Source organism: Gavialis gangeticus, unplaced genomic scaffold, assembly GCF_001723915.1.
Source record: "Gavialis gangeticus isolate Ggan-Ray unplaced genomic scaffold, GavGan_comp1, whole genome shotgun sequence".
Classification (NCBI taxonomy): domain Eukaryota; kingdom Metazoa; phylum Chordata; order Crocodylia; family Gavialidae; genus Gavialis; species Gavialis gangeticus.
Window position 1 is genome coordinate 56811522 of NW_017729029.1, and position 19605 is coordinate 56831126.

Here is a 19605-nt window from a genome sequence, read left to right on the forward strand (position 1 = left end):
CCTAAGAAAGGAAAAAAAAAAGGCTATTTGAATATTTCTATTCTAGTGCAGTACCCTAACATCTGAGAGTGAGTTCCCTTTCACTATGCCAGTCCTTGATTCAAAGCCCCAGCTAACGAGGTGATGAAGGTCTCTCTTTTACATATCCCATTATCTTTCCAGAGCCCTAGGTTTAGCTACCAATACTGTATTCTTCTTTTAGCCAGGACTCCTCCTCTGAAACTTAAACTCCAGGAAATTACCAATGAAATGATTACCATAAGCCTCAACATAACTATGCGCATGGATGTGTATGTGTGCATGCCTGCATGCAGGCGCACCCACACGCATCATTCATACCTTTTTTCCTGAGTCAATTTAAACGACAGGCGTAAAGTAGAAATGAGCGGTATGAGTTACTGTTCACCTTACTCAGGTGATTATTCCCACTGAATTCAATCAGAAGTCAGTGTGACTGCTCAGAGGAGCAAGGGCTATAGACCTTTGTCTTGTATTAGCTCTCTCCCTCTGTCTTCAGACTGCTCTGAATCAGCATTTTAATACAGTTCAGGGGGGCCAATAGAAATGATGGTTGGAGTCACATTTGCAATGATTTATCAAATTTGGGCTATAAAATATGAAATGATGTCTCCCTTCTGAGAGACCAGGGAATAGCCATTTCAGCTGGAAAAAACACTGCAAATATTCATTTATGATAAAAATCCTCAGTTTCTTTTCTGGAAACACATTTAGTTTGATGCATACTGTCATATCCCAAAAGATAGGATACCCTTGGGCATCAATAATATAAAACACATGATAAAACATAGTCCCCCTAAGTTGATATACATTCTGCTTCTCAGAGAGTTGCAAAGAGACAACATCTAGTTAAGCAAATGATACTTCTATAAACCCCATTTGCTTACAGAACAACACTATATTTTACAGACTATGTTTACCAGGAACATAGGCAAGTACAACTCCATTGACTTTAACGAGGCTCTTCTCATTTAAACCAGTGGTGAATAGGCCCCAATTCTTCAGACAATAAAAACCTGCCATCCAAACAGAAGCCGCATTTCCTGGATGCAGGCAAACCCGAGCAATTTGCACTAGTCGGTATTGGAAGGCCCACCGTAGATTATTGAACTCTGCAAATTAATAGGCGAGCGAGCAGCTACAATGGGAAAACATCAAAGATATATCACAGATTGATTTTGATAGCTAGAGGTTGGCTTTAAATAGTTTATGATGATAATTTATAAGACGCTAGTAAATGCAGTGTTGCATCTTTTGTAAAAACAATAAAACCGGAGTAATATGACATCTCGCCATAGCACTGAGTTTTCTGTTAGATCACTGCTGAGATGCCTGGGGCAGGTTTGAAGAAGGGCATCTTGGGGAAGCTCTAGTGATGTTGGTACCCTCTGAACGAACATAAAGAAACAGGGTATCGTCCCTTGGACTAGAAAATTGCTTACCTTGTGCTTCCTTTTGGACTTCGTAGAAGGTTTTTCCACTGCAGCCGGGGTAGGGGATTCTCGAGATGGTCGCCTGTGTTTCACATTTGCCTCTCTCGGTTCGGTTTTCACTGCCGTGGTCTCAAAGGGCTCTTGTCCAGGTATTCTAGACAATAAGCTAAGGTCTATTTTCACCCAGAGGGATTTGAGCTCTTCATATTCCCTCAGTGGGGACAGAAGTTCATTTTGCACGATCGGGATAGGTGAAAACAGCTGCTCCTCTAAATCATTGCTCGTCTGGTCTATTGATGTGTTGCTGCCGTTGCTAGTTAAACTGCTGACACTGAGGATGTTACTCCCGGAGTCTTTCACTTTGATGCCATTGGCAGGCCCACTGCAAGCAGGTAATATTTTAGCCTGCAAACTCTCTTCCTGGTCTGTATTTGAATCAGAAGTAGAGGAATCGGTTTCAATAAATTCGCGAGATTTCGGGACAATTTTGCTGGGGCCTCGATACTTTTTCTTCTCGGAAGTGAGTCCGGCGCTGGTTCGCGGTTCTTTTCGGGGAGCTGTCTTTCCGACGGATGCTTTTGTCCGAACCTTCTGCTGTTCTGCAGGTTCCTGGGTATCTTTTTCTTTGGGAGTGGTGCTGGTATTATTTGGTTTGGGCCAGTTATACTCTTCGACACTGGAAGTCCTTTCTACCTTTTTGGGTTGCTTTTTCCCCGTAGTCCTTTGTGACATTGGCTCATTATGAGCTGGTGACTTCTGCTTGGAGCTTTTTGCCTCTGGGGTTTTCTGGGCAACTCGTGGTTTGGCTTTCTCCCGGATGGGACTAAGGATCGCCCGGTCTTTGGAATCAGTCTGGGGCAGGCTATTAAGCTTCCCTTTGTTTTGCCCTTCCGCCTGTTGGTTGCTTTGCGACTGAGAACTGTTATCGCCATGAGTCTCGTTTTGGTTGTTGATGATGGCCTTGTTATGGGGATTCACTTTATTCAGCCATTTATCCAGCTGCCATTTGTTTGTGGAGGGGGGCTCAGGCTGCAGGTCGGGGAACAAAAGAGAACCGAACTTAGAGGAGCAATGCTTTCTAATTTAGATGAGAATTACGTTTTGAACACAGCCTTTTATTTCAGTCAACCAGTGGTTACTGCTAGTTTTACTGTAGTATTTATGGACTATTTATGGTTAATTAGGCTTCCTTATCTGGTTTACAATGTGGCCCTGGAGAAATTTAATACAACTAAAAAGTTAAGCAGGTCCCTAAAGATATCATTTTTGTCGTGCTGCTTTTCCCTCATCCCAGATGACTACTGTGTCAATAAAATCTTCCCTGCTACTAGGCAAAAATCTAAATATTTCTCTAGAGTAATTCAAATGTAGGCCAGGAGGTTTTCCCAAAAGCTAAAATGAGTATGTGGGTCATACATTTGATGGCACAGGAGGGGAAGCCAGTAAATAACAGCAAACTGAACAAGACTCGCATGTTTCTCTGAAGGATAAAAAGATTGTGCTTTCAATGACAATGAAGGGGGCGGTGAATTACGGGGACAATGAGCTAAGGGCATGTTGGGACGGATGTGGAAAAGGGTCTGTAGCTTTACCTCTGGAGTCGCGTTGCGTGACTCTTCGTTACACTCGCTGTCGCTGGAGCTGCTCTCGCTGTCGGAGTCCGACTCGGAGCTGCTCTCGGATTCACTGGAGCTCCCGGAGCCCCCGCTGGAATGTGCCAAGCCCGCGCCGTGCGCTGCCTGCAAAGGAAGCCCGCTGCCGGGCAGAAAACAGCCATTTGTCTTAGCTTATTGGGTCCCTATTTTTCTATTTTAGTCTTCTAACCTAGGGGGGACAAAAATCTATGTTGGTGCCCATGGTCGTGCACTCCCCAAAACTCCCATTCACATACGGTTGACTTAGTAAAGTTGTAAATGGGTATTTTGCTTAGATGGCACTAGAGGATCTGCCTCCAGTTTGTGAATGCTTTACGCTTCTGCATGGTGGGACACACTGCTGATGCAGTTAATAGAAACGATATCATCGTCATCATCCCGTGAGGAATAAATAGTTCAGTGTCACAAACCTGGGCATATTGGTCTGATAGCTGCAAATATGAAACAGTCATATTTTAATAATCTGCTAATAGAAATGCAAAATCTTCATTTTTGGTACATGTATCATTTATGGCTAAATGAAGGATATTAGGCAACTAACAGTGAACCAAAGGCTTCAAAAATAATTTTGATGACTGCTTGTTTTAACACCAAATGAACCTTTTATTTAGGTTTTGTTATACAAAACTTAGATATTTATGATCACTCTCCAGAGGCTGCCCAGCAATTCTTCAACTGTAGCTGGGTTTTCATGTGTTTGTGACAATTCAGTAAGAATATGGAGCTCTTATTGCAAATGAAAATTTCCATAGAAGCTATTTCGTTGTCCCCAAGACAGATGGATTAGCTGCTACCCTGTTACCTCTTCCGGCATTTCTTTTCACACCGATCAGCTGCAGGACCCCATTTTTCAGTATTATGGAAGTCTGCCAATCAACGTCTTTATAAATTCATTTTTAATTTTAAGATTTTCACCAGTGAGATAACCGTTGGGTTTTACGTCTGTTCAACTGATCTATACAGAGACTGTCTGATGATTGATTTTAAATTTGTGAAGCTGACAAAGCAAAGTGTTTGAAAATTGACACCACTTGCTAGTACTCCTTTATGGATATTCAATACTTCACCTTAATATATCATAGGATGTGTGTCCCGTATTGAATCATCCTCCAAAGCCAAGGAGTTTTCTGTGAGTTATAACCTTTTTTTCTCCTCTCTTAACTATCTGCCTTTCTGCTCCATGCTCCCCAAGCAGATCTCCAGCCACTTACATATGTGCTCTTCCCTACCCAACCAAACAAGTTCACGAGACAAGTGTCAAGGAACTGTCACCTCAAACATGGACGACTGGTGCCTCCCAAGTCTGGGGGGGCACCAGATTGCCAATGGGGGGGAGTCCCCCAGCAGTCTATTGTCAATGGGAGAGAGGGGGGTCCCCCAGTGTCCGATTGCCAGCTGGGGGGATCCCCCACCGGCAATTGCTGAGCCAGGAAGTGCACTTCCAGTTTCGCAGCTGGTGCTTCCACTGGGTACACGGCCGATATCAGGGGGTGCATGTGCACCCCCTACGTGTTGCCAATGACCTCCAAGATATAGTAGCCAACATACCTGAAAGCACAAGGGCCAAACAAACAGTGAGTCTTATCCTCCTCCTCTATGGTCACCAAAAATATTGCTAATGGCAGTCCTTAATATTTCCTTCATTTTAAGCTACTTGCACTCTTCACCCATAGTACTCAGCCGTTGAAAACCCATGCCTCGCACTGTGGCTGGGGAAGTAATTATCTCTCTAAGCCATGCAAGGCCGTTCCCAACCCACCATGGCTGGACATGGACTCATTCCCCCACAACATGGCCTACTCCAAGGAACACAAAACCTTGTATTTATCTTCCAAACAGAACATGATCCTAAGATGTGAAAGCTCAACATTAAATGCTACCCCTAAAGTGAACTGTGTAAATAAGAAGTGTTCTGCTCCAGTAGGGAAGAAAAACATTGTAAATGATTTTCTAATAAACAGGTTTCAAGTCTAATGAGACTGATAATTTCGTGACCATTGTAATAACCTGCTCTCTCTTTCTCTTTCTCTCTCTGTACCACTACACATCCTTGAAAGGAATCAGAACTGTCCAGATGTGCACTGAAGTCCCTAATTTAATAGTTAATGTAGCTGCTCCATTAGCTCTAGGGGTAGACACTGATGCTTTTGGAACAGGAGGATCTGATCATCTATCCTTGATGTGCCCGTTAACATTTGAGCACACAGTTTTCAGTATAATGGCAAGCATCAGATGCCAAAGTGATCCTGAATTTATTGCAATATTAATGAATTCTTGCTTGCATGTCCCTCACCCAGGTGTTAGCATTAAACTATTCTCACTATGGCTGCCCTAGGAAAGCATCCCTATTGAGAAAAGGCTCTGGGTTCTACCAAAGTCAATGGGTGTGTCTGCATGTGCAATTAATTAATGCGCCTAAATTTACTGCACAGTAAATTCAGGTGCCTTAAGCTGCTCCTGGGCGCATGTCTACATTTGCACCGGGGTCAGGAGCCAATTGAGCCCAAAAGAAGCAGCCTAGTTCAGGGTTGCTCCTGCCCTGCTCTGCCCCCCTGCAGCAGCCATGGGAGCTTCAGGCTCCCCTGGGTGCCAGCCCTCATCTGGCAGGGGGCACTGGGGGCAGGCCCAGGCTGGCAGGGGGCACAGGGGGTCAGGCTTGGGCTCCTGGGGGGTGGGGGGAGCTGTCCCTAGTTCTGGAGGCAGCTCTGAGCCGTGCAGAGCACAGGGTTAGCTAACCCCAGGCTCCACGTGGCTTGGAGCTGCCCCCAGACAGCTGGGAAGTGCCATGATATGATAGCTCCCCTTTCTCCCCCCACAAATGCTCAGGGCTTAGCCAGGCAGCAGTTGTGGTCCCCAGCTACCTGGGCTGACTGGGAGCGATTTGCAGCAGCTCCTGGTCAGCATCTAAGCATGCACTTTGGCACATTAGTTTAAATCACTGTTTTCTAGAACCTGCATCTCTTGGTATTAGCAAAATGCGTTTTAAATTAATCTACTACACAGTAACTGCTGTGCACTTGTAGACGGTGATGTTTTACTGTGCATTAAATTAGTTTAATGCACAGTAAAGTGCATGTATGGATGCACCCAATGGGACTTAAACACAGGCTTAAATGTAATCTTGTGCTAAATTCCTTTCTTGAACTGAGTTTTAGGAGTGATGGTTTTAAAAATGAAAAATGAATGTCTGATCACATAATGCTGGTCTGGCTGATTTCATACATTTTTAATATTTATAAACACATCTAGTTCCCATTAACAGAACATCTGGGTGCTTTATGGTGCATTATTGAAACAAAGCTAGCCATTTGGGGAGCTGTAACACACCACTAACTTTGTCGCTCATTAAATGCATTATTTAAAAAGGGACCTTTCCGACCACTGAATTAATACTAGAATTAGCTAAACCTGCTGGGAAAAAAACGGATAACTTAAAACACAAATCTTTGCAAGAGCACAGGGATTTCAACAGTTTTGGCATTGTTAAAACAACAAATTATATTTGACAGTTTTTGTTTTCAATTTCTAGAAACAAAAGTGTTCAGCTTTTCACATTCATTTTGATATTTGGCATTTTTTCTTTCTTCTTTCTTTTTTCAAAAAATGTGTGTGTGTGTTATGGGATAGGGAATTCATTCTGCACTCTTTTTTATTTTTTCTTCCTGGAAAAGTTGAGAAATTGAAAGTGTAGTAAAGAAGGTTTTTTTCCCCAACAGTCTAAATCCTTGTCAACATTTGCCAACTTTGTCCTGTTGGCAAACAATAACAATGGAAGAAGAGTGTTTCCATCTCATTTCACATTTTATCTTTTGGCTTCACTTCTACTGGAAAGGGATGGGGAAAAGTTTCTTTTTTTTGCTGTTTAAAGAGGAGAAAAAGGGGGGGGGGAATGCTAGACAATCCTAACATTGAATCTGAAAAATCAGATGTCTTTATTTCCTACAACAAAATGAAGCCCAAAATGTGAAAATATTGAATTGAGATGATTCCAGGATAAAAAGTTTTGTTAGGGAATGTCAAAGTATTTTGTTTTGGGTTTTCTGAATTGGACCCTTTTGTTTCATAATGAATTCCACTTTTCAAAGTCTTGTCAAGAGCTTACCTCCATCTTAAATAAAAAATAAACATGAAAATGTCAAAACCCCCTATAAGAAGACAATGCCATTCCCTGAGCAGTTCAAATGGGGAGCTAGTTTTAAAGATGAAGCCATATGTAAACTCTGTATTTCTTCCTAGACATGACCTCCTCTGCAAATGCTCTGTTAGGGCTCCTGAGCGTTCACTCTGAGATCAACATGTCTGATATAATGGGTTTCATCGCATGCAATGGATCAGAGAGAGAGAGAGAGAGAGAGGCCTCTTTCTCAGAGGCAAGAGTTCAGATCATTCAGGTATTTAAGTACAACCCAATCTTTGAAGTGCATCTGGAAGCGAATAAGTGCTGCAGCCAGTATTTGCTTATATAAAACATCTAGGGAAGGACTGTAACTGCCTGACAAAAAGCTCAAAGAGTAAGAACAAAACCATGGAAATACATGTCAGCCTCAACCTGGCCTCATTTTCTTTCTTGTTGTGCACCAGTCTCAGATAAGTTATCATATGCCAAACATTACTGAATAACATAGCTCAGCAAGCTTGCAGGAACCAGACAGAATCAAAATAATGTTTTTCATACAACACAATGAGGTCATATTTGTCTTTCATCTAGGATAATAAAATTATGCCTTGGCTACACCAGACGGCTTCATGCTAAGACATCGTTGCCAATCTAGATTTTTAAAGCAGAAGCATTCACTTTTCATCATGTAGCTTGAGTTGCAGAGTAACCCTGTTTGTATGCATTGCCACACAATCAGATAAGGCCTGAAATGCCTTTCCTAATATCTCATGGAGCTAAAGATAAAGAGCATCTTGCATATAGCTACATGCACAATCAACCTCTAATAATGCTGTTCAGCGGAACAGAAGAAAGTATATGGACCTTTCACACACAAGTATGCAGGGAAAAAAATCTTCATTTCCAAGGGGAAGATGAGTTTAATGGAGAGATTACAACACCTTTATTTATTTATTTTTATTTATTTGTAGCATAAGCATATCCATTGATATGAACTCTCCCCAGAAGCCACTTCCTTCATGCGAAGCTTAGAATTAGAAAGTGCTTTTCTGTATGGATTATGGGCCTGATTCGGCAAACGCATACTCATGCAATAACACTTACTGATGCAAGCCAACGGATTGGGATTTGTAATTATAGGAGAGTCATAAAGCAAGTTTGTACCTGGCTGCAAAGTTTCAGGCTAAGGATGCTAGCAAGAGCAATATCTGAAACTAATTTAAAGAACGCTACCATCAGAAATCAGCTGCTGAACAATTAAAAGGTGTAGAAAACACTAGGATTCAAAGCTCTTGAATTCTATATTCCCACCAGGAGAGGAGCAGCTATATTTTCCTGAATATTTGAAAAAAATGTTTGATGATGACGATACTACTAATGATGATGATGAATGCACCACAGAGTGAAATCCTGCCTGGGTTAACAATGCTTAAAAGAGAAATGATTATTAGTTGTGATGAGAGACCCCGGCTGCATCTAGGGATCTGCTGTGAAAGGCACTGTGGAAGTAGATAGCTCAGGAAAGTTCATGAGCCAAAGGGCTTGCAGGCTAAAAAGACACGCCAGAAGCTCCTGAGTCCCAATCGTGATCCTTCCTGACCAGTAAGTGGGGAGAGCCAAACTGGTCCCCCCCCTTTGTTTTACCACATGTTCCCACCCCAGCACTCTGCAAGCTGGCGCAGTCCTGCACAGCAGCCGCATGCAAACTGCCCCTGCTCGGAGCAACGACAGCGGCAGCGCACTGCTATAAGGACTCTTCTTTAAGACCACACAAACTCTTGGTACAGTCCTAGCTAATGGGGAATTTGGACTGGATTCCCCATTTACATAGGTGCAGGGGAGGATCTTGCTAGCGGGGTGGAGGGGTGGCAGTTGCATCTCCTTTGATTCCTGTTCTACTCAGGCTTTAAAACTCACGGCCTATTGACATGCTCAAGAAGACCAGACGTTGCTTTATGAATCTGAGTAAGAGACATCCATTTAACTATAATGACTACAGGACTCATGAAACAGTATGTTTGACTATTTTGACCATTTGTGCCTAGTTTCTTGTGTTTTTTAAAATGACTATATTATCTAGAAAATTTGTGCACATTCCAATACAGTTACATTTGTTTTTGCTTTGAATTTAAGCTGAATAATATAGCACTAGGCCCCTAGAATTGTACTAAAGCTTCTAGTTTCTCTTCAGTTGGGGACATATCTATATCATGTTATATGTGATGATGCCTCACACCATCTGCACCCCCCTTTTCAAAATCCTAGATCCACCCATGCATGGGTGTAAAGGAGAGTAGCAACCCTGTGACCTCTATTATATAAAGAAGAGAAGAAACAGCCCCTTGAAGTGCATGAAGATGAGGGTACACATGTGGTTTGCAGAAGGTATCACAAACTTCATTTGCCTTCATGCGGGCACTTGCCGCACTGCTAATTTGCAGCATGGTGGGGGGTTTTGACACTGGGATATCCTGGGGGCAGAAAAAAATGGGGTGGCACACGTGGCGGTAGCATGTGCCGCCTGAACCTGGAGCCTGGCTGGCCAGAGCCACATTCTGCTTCCAGCCAGACTCTGCGTGCCCAAATTGCCACCACTGAAGCCCTGGGAGGCCCCTATGACTCCAGGTAAGGCTGCTGGAGCTAGCCCAGGTGTTGTCCTCAGCCTCTCCTATCTCACCTGGGACAACCTGCTACCGCTGTTTGTCCCCAGGGAAACAAGTGTGCGCTCATCTGGATGTCCCCTTTGAGCTCATCTTCAAAGACATCTGCGCTTGCTTGCTTTGTGGGTTGACACGACAAGCACAGGGTTATGCAGGTGGTCCATGGAAGAAGCATGCAAAAAGGGTGTCTGGAAGCAAGCAGGAGGGAAGCTTTTTTGTTGGGAGTGTCTTGAAGCCTTCATCCACTTCCCCTTCCCAATGATCTGGATGTTTATTGGTGTGTGTGGGAATGCTGGCACAGACGAACTTTAAGACACACTTTTACACTTTGTTCCTATAAGCGCAAAATATGAGACAGCAAATGTACATGTCGATCTGGGGGATGTGAACCAGAGGCTTGCTGAGCTGGCCTCCACGGGAGTTGCAAGCCTACAGCCGGGCTCAGGACCCGGTTCCATCCTGAGCATTACAGCAAGCATGTAACGGCACCCCGTCTTTCTTTCTCACTGACTTGCTCCTGTGGGTGATCTGCTAAAATTTCAATTCTCATCTGTTTTCCTAAATCACTCATTCATGTTTGTGAAGCCTCCGAAAACAGATGTGGCGTTCTTGTGTGCCTGGCTTATGAGGCTGCCTAGAAAATGAAGGCCTGATGTGCAATTTACACATGCTTTTTTCACCAGACTATTATTACATTATTTTCAACACATCATTTACTCTAATATTTTAATAAACAGCTTTTGAGACTAAACCTGGTAGTTAGAACAAAGATAATGTGTGATATTAAGAATCATTAGCCTCTCATATGTTAAATAATCAACTCTGCTCTGTAAATACATCTCTAAAAAATCTACTGTATAATTTCACACTTCTGCAGGAAAACTCCTCAAAGGACAGAAATCAGCAACAACTTCCAAGGCATCTGCCAAAACTTTTCACCAGTTAGGGTTAGTAATGTTAATTGCTGGGAAGAGAATTTAGCTAATTGACTGTACCTGCCAACAATGGACTTATTCATCAGAAGTCTTCCTTTTTTTTCCCCCTAAAGAATCCCATAGGAATGATGAATTGACCACTTGTTCAATCATACCATGTGGAAATCAAAATGTAAATGTTTGAGAAAGCAGAGCGCTGTTGGGCAGTGGGAAAATGTACATGGGGATTGACCAGTGAGTCAACCGTTTAGCAATGCTGGCAATATATTTTCACAACAAGGGGTGCTCTCTAATTGTACACAAAGCTCACTCAAAAGAAGTATGGAAAAGGAGACTGCAGATCTGATAGAAATGATGTTTTGGAGGTTCAGGCTGGCCTGGATGCAGGAGACGGTAATATCTCAGTCGTGGTTACCCATCTATACAATAGGGATTGTCATACTCCCCCCATCCTTTGTTTGAATTGTCCTTTTAGACTGCAGGCTTTTGGGGGCAAGAAGGATCGCTTATTATGCTCCGAATTCAGCAGGGCTCCTATTCCAATTGATATGGGTGGGCCAGCTTGTGATATTCTTACTCAGAAGGAGTGCTACCCTACTCCTTATGAACTCCCGTTTGGACAATCTCAAAGAGTAAAGTACCGTAACCAGTGCCAACGATCTGCACCGGTCCCTCCGCCCAAAGAGCCTGTTTGTAGTGAACAACCACACAACCCTCGAAGACTTTAAACAGGGGTTATGCATGCACTTGAATTCTGCGCAAATGTTAACCAAAGGTTTCTTACATTATTCCAGCAGATGGAAGAGAGGCACCTCGCAGATTAATATTTAGTGTCAGAACGTAACACCGTAACGGCTCAGTAGCAAAGTTTGATTCCATTATCAGGAAGTAATATTCTCTTCTAATTTGAGGAGGAGCTGTCATGACTTGTATAATGAATTGTCCACATCTATACCTCCAAATTTATATATGGCTGCCATTAGATTTCTTTTTAAAGGAAGGCTCGCTCTGAGTGATTTCTTTGCCGCCTTCTCATAGGTTTGTGTTAAATTATTTATCCACAGGCTTGTTGGACACATAGCTCAACTTTCACAGCTCAGGTTGACACAGGAATGGAAACCTGTATCGAGCCCTTTTTAAAGTATTCATCGGGGTCCAGACCCAATGGAATGAAATAAGGTGTGGAAATTGTTGCTTCAGCAAACAGGGCAAAATAAGACATCACTGAGGATGGTCGTGTCAAGCCAAAACACATGACGGAGGATGGCATCTATAATGTGCCGTTCCGGATGCGGCAGCTGATCAGCTGGTATCGCTTCTCAGCAGTGTAATGCAAATACGAGTTGTGATTTATTTGGAGGGGGAAGGTAATTTACAAGATGTTGAGCGTAAAAAGCCACATTCTCATTTTATAGTGTTCAAAAGCAACTGTTTTAATCAAAGACTGTTTAGAACAAGATGGATGGAGCTCTTGAAACAGCTTTTTCTTTTTTTTATTCATATACATACAAACCTTTTGTACTTTCAGCTTCAGACCATAAAAAAGGATAGTAAAGATGAAAGAAATAAAAAGAATGACAGAACTAACTCCTGTGAGCCACAATCTATGTCAAAGCAGAACTAAAGTGATTGACAGCTTGCATTAGTAATGAATAGAGTGGGGAAAAGCTGCCAAGAATCCGTAACAAGGTCAAAGCCTTCCAATAAAGAATTACATTAGCCCCAAATCCTAGGTGGAACTGTGTCTATACTTCTGCAGTATGACTTGAACCAGGGTGATGCTCCAGCTGCTGGACCTTATTGTGACCTTACGGCTCATTTTAGTCTAGGTCTGTGATGAGTTTTGACTCTTAATCACATGTATATTAAACTCCAGGTACAACACATCATATTGCCAGGGAAATTACAAACAAATAGCATAAGAGAGGGGATTTCAATGACACTTTCTTCATGGTAAGCATGAAAGAGCTTCCAACTGTTGGTATTGTAATGGATCCCCCTTGGACTCCGTATTTCTTGCACATACTTGAATTTTGCATATTAAAAGCCATACCATATTCTTGAGTTGTATATTCAACTCCCCCCCGAACCTCAGAAGTAGGAAGCAGTTTTGAGGGCATGATATCATCCTGAGAGTATAATATGCAAGCCTTCTCAATATGCAGAAACCCAGCCAGCGGTTTCACACGTCAATGGATATTATCTGTACCGTTCCCCGAAGTGCTACTCTTTTGTTGAGATGTGGCAGAGCAGGAATCCTGTTCCTTTCCTTGTCATGAGATCCTAAAGGGCCCGGTTTGATGCCAAGGGTACCATTTAGTTATACTAATATTATCCCATGAACTTACACTGAATCTAGCTGGATTTTAGCATTGATGCTTAGAAGTTGATTTCTCTTTTACAGATGAAAACCCAGAACTGGATCCTTCAGCATTTGCTGTGTTTTTTCTGCATATACCAAGAGGTACATACCCTACTAATTCATTATTTAAAGTGAATACACAGTGTTTAAGTAGCCACTTATTTTCATTTTAGTTTGACTTATTTCAACAAAGAATCCAAGCACAGTTGTGAAAAAATACCTTTGTTTCCTCTTTTGGACCAGACACACAATGGCAAAACGTTCACTCTGCTGTACAGGTGTTTAGCACAGAAAATCAACAATCATGAATATATTTTCTTAGTTCAGGGTACTGACCCCATAGGGAACATCCAGGTGAGCGCGGCCATGTGGTATGTGGCACTGCAGACGCGCTTGTAAAAGTGTGTCTCAAAGTTAGTCTGTGCCAGTATCCCCACATGCACCAATACAAATCCAGATCAATGGGAAAGGCGGGGGAGTGGATGAAGGCTGCAAGACACTCTCAACAAAATGTTTCCCTCCTACCTGCTGCCAGACACCCTTTTTGCATGCTGCTTCCACAGACCACCTGCATAACCCTGTGCTTGTCATGTCAACCCAAGCAAGCACAGATGTCTTTGACGATGAACTCAAAGGGGACATCCAGATGAGCACACACGTGTTTACCTGGGGACAAATAGCAGCAGCAAGTTGTCCTGGGTAGGGGAGGGGAAACTGGGGACAGCACCTGCACCATCAGGTGTTCTCCATGCTGCAAACGTGCACTGCTTGTGTCTGCACTGCTCCATTTTTTTCCCCGTGGGTTTTTTTGACCCCTGGATATCCAGGGGTCAAAAAAACCCACGGAAAAGAAAAAAAAAAACTGGGGCAGCGCACACTACTAAAAAGTGGAGCAAGCTTCCTGGAGCTGTGCTGTGGCTGCCAGCCAGGCTCCATCTGGCAAGATCACCACTGCTGCAGCCCCGGGAAGCCTCCAGGACCCCAGGTAACGCTGCTGGGGCCAGCACCGTGCTGACCCCAACCTCCCCCACAGTAACCTGGTGCACGCCAAAGCGCACGGGGCATGGGTGATCCCTGGGGACAAGTAGAGGTGGCACAAGGTGTGCTGCCGGTACTTGTCCCCAGGGAACCAAACGTCTGTGCTTGTCTGGACCTGGTCCTAGAGTTCAACTGAAACAGAACTGGAAGCCAAGTATATATTGTAACTATGCATCTATGAAAAAGCATGAGAGTGGTTTTGTATGTGTGTACTGCCTCATAAAGTTTTCATTTATTTTAAGTAATTAAAAATCCAAACTACACAGTATCAACCCAGGGCCATGTACAGAGTTGATCGACTTTTTCCAGCTGAAGCAATTTCCTATGAGAAAATGTGGTTTTGGTGAAAGTGAAGCTTTCCTTGAAAAAAGGTGATTTTGGACAACCGGAAAAAAAATCTTGAATTGCCATTTGGAAATGAATCCCAAATTTTCATTTGTCTTAAAGCTGTGTCTCACTTTCTCTTTTGGAAAGTCAACATTGTGGACGTTCCCTTTTCCGCTGTTGAATATTTGGACTTTTCCCTGCCATTTTGTATTCCTTTTCTATTTTCGCTAAGTGAAAAAACAGTTTTTAAAGAGGAAATGTCTTTTTTAAGGGCTTTTTTAAAACTGTTATCCACCTGAAAACAACCAGAAAGTTTGAGAAAGTCAGACTTGGGGGACTGGAACTATTCCAAATAATCAAAACATTTTTAAAAACAGAAATTGGATCTAGATAGAAATTAAGGTCTGAATGCCTTGGGCATTTTGACTGTGAAGTCATCATGAAATCACTAGGAGTTAGGCCCCTAAATACCGCTGTGGACCTGAACCGTAACTCTTCATTGTCTCATAGCACAGACCCCCCTGGAAATCAGAGGATATGGCCTTTTCAGGCTGCCCTGATGGCACAAGGCAGTTCAAGAAGTCATCTGAGTATCTGCTCATCACGTGGTGCTACACAGGGTCATCATGCTGATACAATGCTGCGCTCCAACAGACTCTAGTTGGGTTAGGAGCCTTTTGTAGGTTATACCCGCTACCACACAGAAAATCCTGAGACTGCTGTAAATTGTGCAGAGACCAAAGTGAGTCCTGGCTACGCCGTGGATTAGAAGGGGAGGGAGGCAGGGAGGGCAGAGCCCTGCGCACATGTTCAAAATTGGCCACAATTAGGGCTGAGTTCAGGCAGTGCAAAGAAAGCATAAATACGCTCCCAAAATCAGATATATGCACTCCTGCCTGCAGTTGTCTTTGGAGTCCAGTATGCACCACCGGAGGAGCAAAGCAGCAGAGAGCCAGACGAAGCACTATTGCCATAAGCGATTAAGGCATAAATAACTCCACGCCTTCCTAAACATGACTATACGATTATGCCCCCAGGAGGAAGGATGCTCATGTGATTACAGCACGGGTTGAAGACTTCAAAAAAAAATTTAAAAAAGAGAGAGAGAGAGGAGGGGGTCCAACCCCTACATCTGCACTGCCCTCTTGGCTGACTTCCAGCAAATCTCTTTCCAACCTAATGTCTGGCCCTTGCTCATGAGATGGGGAGACTAGTATGCCCAACTTCATAGAAGAGCTATGCAATAACAGATATTATTCTAATTGTCAAGCATATCAATATTATGATAATGGGTGGGGGGGGGTCGATACATGGACAAAGTTATTAATGAAAACAGAAACAGACCTTGAACTTCATTAGTATTTCTGCTAATAACAGCTAATGAATCATCAATAATAATAATAATGAGCAATCACTCTGAAACCCAGTTTTTAAAAGAAGTATTTCTATGCAAATGATGAATACGTGGCCCAGAATCAGAGCCCTTCTCAGATGTAGACACATACAGTATTTCCAAGACAAGTGAATTAGTCTCTGAACAAGGAGAGATCTGTCTGGTGAAATATTAATAAAAGCAAATGTTGAAACAAAGGAGTTGTCCTTACAGTTTAATTAAAAATGGAATGAAAAATTCCAGTTGGAGTGAAAAACTAAATTTCCTCCATATTTCATATTAACTTCTAATCAATTTGGAGTCTGTATTTTGCCTAATATGAGCTACTTTTATAGCTGATGATTTTTAACAGTTGTGTAATAAATCGCTTGATTGATGAAAAAAGTATTCAATCTATTTTGGGTTAAATATCATCTTGAAAGACCTTATGCTAAAGACAGCATTAAATCTTTTAGCTGCATCCACTGCTAATTATGACATACATACACATTAAGAACGAGAGGGTGTTTCCTCCAGTGATAAATGGGCCTGAATATCCTTCCCAACATTCACTATAAATCACAAGAGACTATTAATAAACAGTCAGAAAAAATGACAGTTACTATAAGAATCTGCTCCTATCCTTTGCCTAATACTATCAGTGTCATGTTTAAACCTGACATCTTAAATCTTCTACATGAAAACCCTTTAAGTCAAAAGGCTCAGCTATTTTAAACAGAATTTTCTATGCCCCTTATTTTGAATGACAGCAAAGGAAATACGGGATCTCTAATCCTGTAACCTTATCTGCGCGTAAATCTTGCCTTCTGGCTGATGTTTGCCATTCCCATCAACACCAATGTAAGGGTCCGATCCTGCCTGGTTCTGAGACCGGGTTGCCAGTACCTTTAACTGCCCTTCATTTTCCATGGGCCCTTTGAAGGAGGTCAAATGAAAGTGATTCAAGGAAAGGGACCTCACTTCCCATATAGACACTGGGAGCCCGTTTGAACTGAACCCCAGCTCCCCTTGGTTTTACATGGCGAAGACTAAGTCTGGCTGCCAGGAGCAAAACAGTCTTCATGCAGCAGAAGCGTTGTGGGTGTGCGCTACACTAACGGTAACAACGACTGCTTTTTTAAACCAGGCTGAAAGAAACAGGAATGCCATCCCTCCGGTAGGAATAAAAAGTCAGTTAAAATCTGACCTGGAAAGAAACACACAAAGTCCCCAAAGAGCCAATCAGGAGAGCGAGAAGGTTGACTGGTTTGCAATACTCAGGGCAGTGGGTTTCGTCATTAGGATGCTGACAGCCTGAAAATATACATTACCAACACATCTGAATAAAATACAGGATCTGGGTCCACCTGAAGGATTAAGCTAAATTTGATCCATATTGACCTTGGTCATTAGACCCTCCAATTAATCTATTTTCCTCCTGAATTCTGGCAATCTTTCCCCATGATCTATCAGAAGTGAATTTATCTAAATCACGATGATGGTTTTTTGCCTGGAACTGCTGAATGGCTATTGCACTGATGATGACGTTTGGAAGGCAGGCAAATGTCCCAGAGATCTAGACCCTCCAAGGGGATGGAAGAAAATAAGCATGATCTGTTCTCTCTCAAACTTCTTATTTTTTTCAACTTGATAATCATGCCTTTGGTAAGGTGCAAATGTGTTTTTCACACATCTTCCCAGGCAGTGTCAATCTCTAATACTCTAGAGTAGTATGGTGGTTAATTGCCTGTTATATGAGCTCTGGAGCTCTCTTGCTTGTTAATGACAAGAGTCAGGGATGGCCTGTTATTTTGCCAGCAGGAGAAATGGGGAAAAGTATAAAAGTATTTATTTGTTTCTTTTTGCGCAAACCTACACAGTACTCGCTCACATTTTTACTGTGCTTGGGATGGTGCAGAGAGCAAAACAAAGTTAAGCCGGGGCTCAATGATCATGAGCTGGGCAAAAGAGCGACGCTTTCCAGAAGATGCAAGTGCAAATTGTCAAAGTGGAGTTGACTTGAAGAGAGCAGTCCTATACTGGGGTTTTCAGATGGGCAAGGAAGAAATTGTGGTGGAAACACACAGGGAGGAGAACCCTAGTTTGGGTTCCTAACCTGGACAGGTTTTGCACCCTGGACTTTTCAGTTGGACAATAAGGACAACCCAGGTGAGCTAAGGTTTTCTGTGAAGCCTAAGGAAACTGGGCTGAGGGAGACAGATTATAGGTGTACACAGAAGTGCAGCAACCTTCACCTTAAAGCAAGTTTTTGTTTGTGACCATAGCCACTAATTCCACAGAGTCTGTATTCTCTGTCACTCTCCATGAGGATTGGAGAAGCATTACCAGATGCTTTCAAACCACTGGGACATGTTATTACCCTCTGAGCATGTCTACATGAGATGCTAACTGTGCAGTAGCCCAATAACACTGCCAGGCAAAACCCATGCTAATATGCTACTGCACGGTAGTATTAGGCTACCGCGCAGTAAGCAACACTAAATAGCCATGCACCGGCATTACTGTGCAGTAGTGCAAGTTACTGCACATTGATTTAGTACTTGGTTAACCAAGTACTAAACTTAATGCACAATAACTTCGGCACATTGATCAACCTGTAGGCGTGCCCTATATCCAACGTTTCATTTCCTTTTCTATTGTAGTTAATGAAATAACCTTCAGATGATGTTTCTTACATAAATGAGTTATGCAAAGGAGGATAGGGGAAAAGGAGGACAAAGATCATGGGCTCGGTTTGGTGCAGAAGCACCCTGCTTTGATTCCTGCTCAACTCTGCAGCTACCGTGGTATTACTATTCAGGCAGCTGAGGGAGTCAGTTGACTTAATGGCTCATTGTCCTCTACTCCACAGGCGTTAATAACCATCTCTTCTTTTTTAATAGCCTTGATTTTCCACTAATCCAGTTCACCTTTCCTAGGACAATTTTGCTATCACAAGATTGCACTTGGTCTCTCTCCTCCTGTTTCACAGCCTAAGCAGGGAGAGGAGAGTGAGGCAACTGAGGATTCGGCTCTGTCCCTAATCTATACAAACATAACTCTAGATGATTTTTTTTCTTCATTCTGCCTTTCAAAAATGAGGTTCGTATTTTATTCAGGCACATTTTGTATGCAAGGAAATATGATACTACCGGATCACGCAAGCATACGGTAGACTGTACTACCTGAGGCGTGCTCCTAAGAAGCAGTTACCTCTCCTGTTTGAAAGTGGCTAAAATGCATGTTTGCCTGCAACCTCAGTTTACCCAACTGCAGAAGTGCTTTTATATTTATCTACCTCCCAGTGGTGATCTTGTCACAATTATTATAGTTGTTTCCTTGCCACAATGTCGCCTGCTGTCAATGATTTCCTTGCAAGTCACACATTTATATGACTCATACGACTCTTTTGTGTGACTCATTTATAAGGGATACATCTTCTAGAGTGGTTTCATAAAAAAAAAAATGAAGGGGGAAACAGAATGCTGGATACGCAGTATAACTACTTGTTCCACAGTATGAATAATTACTAAAGCAAGAAAACTAAAGGGAAAAATTCAAAGAGATTTCATTAATTGCTACATCATAACCATGTTTACAAAATGTGTCTGAAGCTAATCACTCCCGTCAATGGAGACAAATGATAGATGAATAAAAAATTAACAGTGGAATTGTACATGTATTTTCT

At 42.5% G+C, this 19605-nt stretch overlaps 1 protein-coding gene across 3 annotated transcripts in view; it reads right to left on the minus strand.

Annotated features, from left to right (window-relative positions):
- Positions 1 to 19605, minus strand: part of AFF2 (AF4/FMR2 family member 2) — a 635691-nt gene that overhangs the window by 36935 nt on the left and 579151 nt on the right. For all 3 annotated transcript variants that reach the window (XM_019521659.1, XM_019521658.1, XM_019521657.1), the window contains 2 exons: positions 3044 to 3206; positions 1461 to 2480 (listed from right to left, as the gene is read on the minus strand). In XM_019521659.1, coding sequence (XP_019377204.1) covers positions 1461 to 2480; positions 3044 to 3206 — 1183 coding nt within the window. The remainder of the gene's footprint in view (positions 1 to 1460; positions 2481 to 3043; positions 3207 to 19605) is intronic.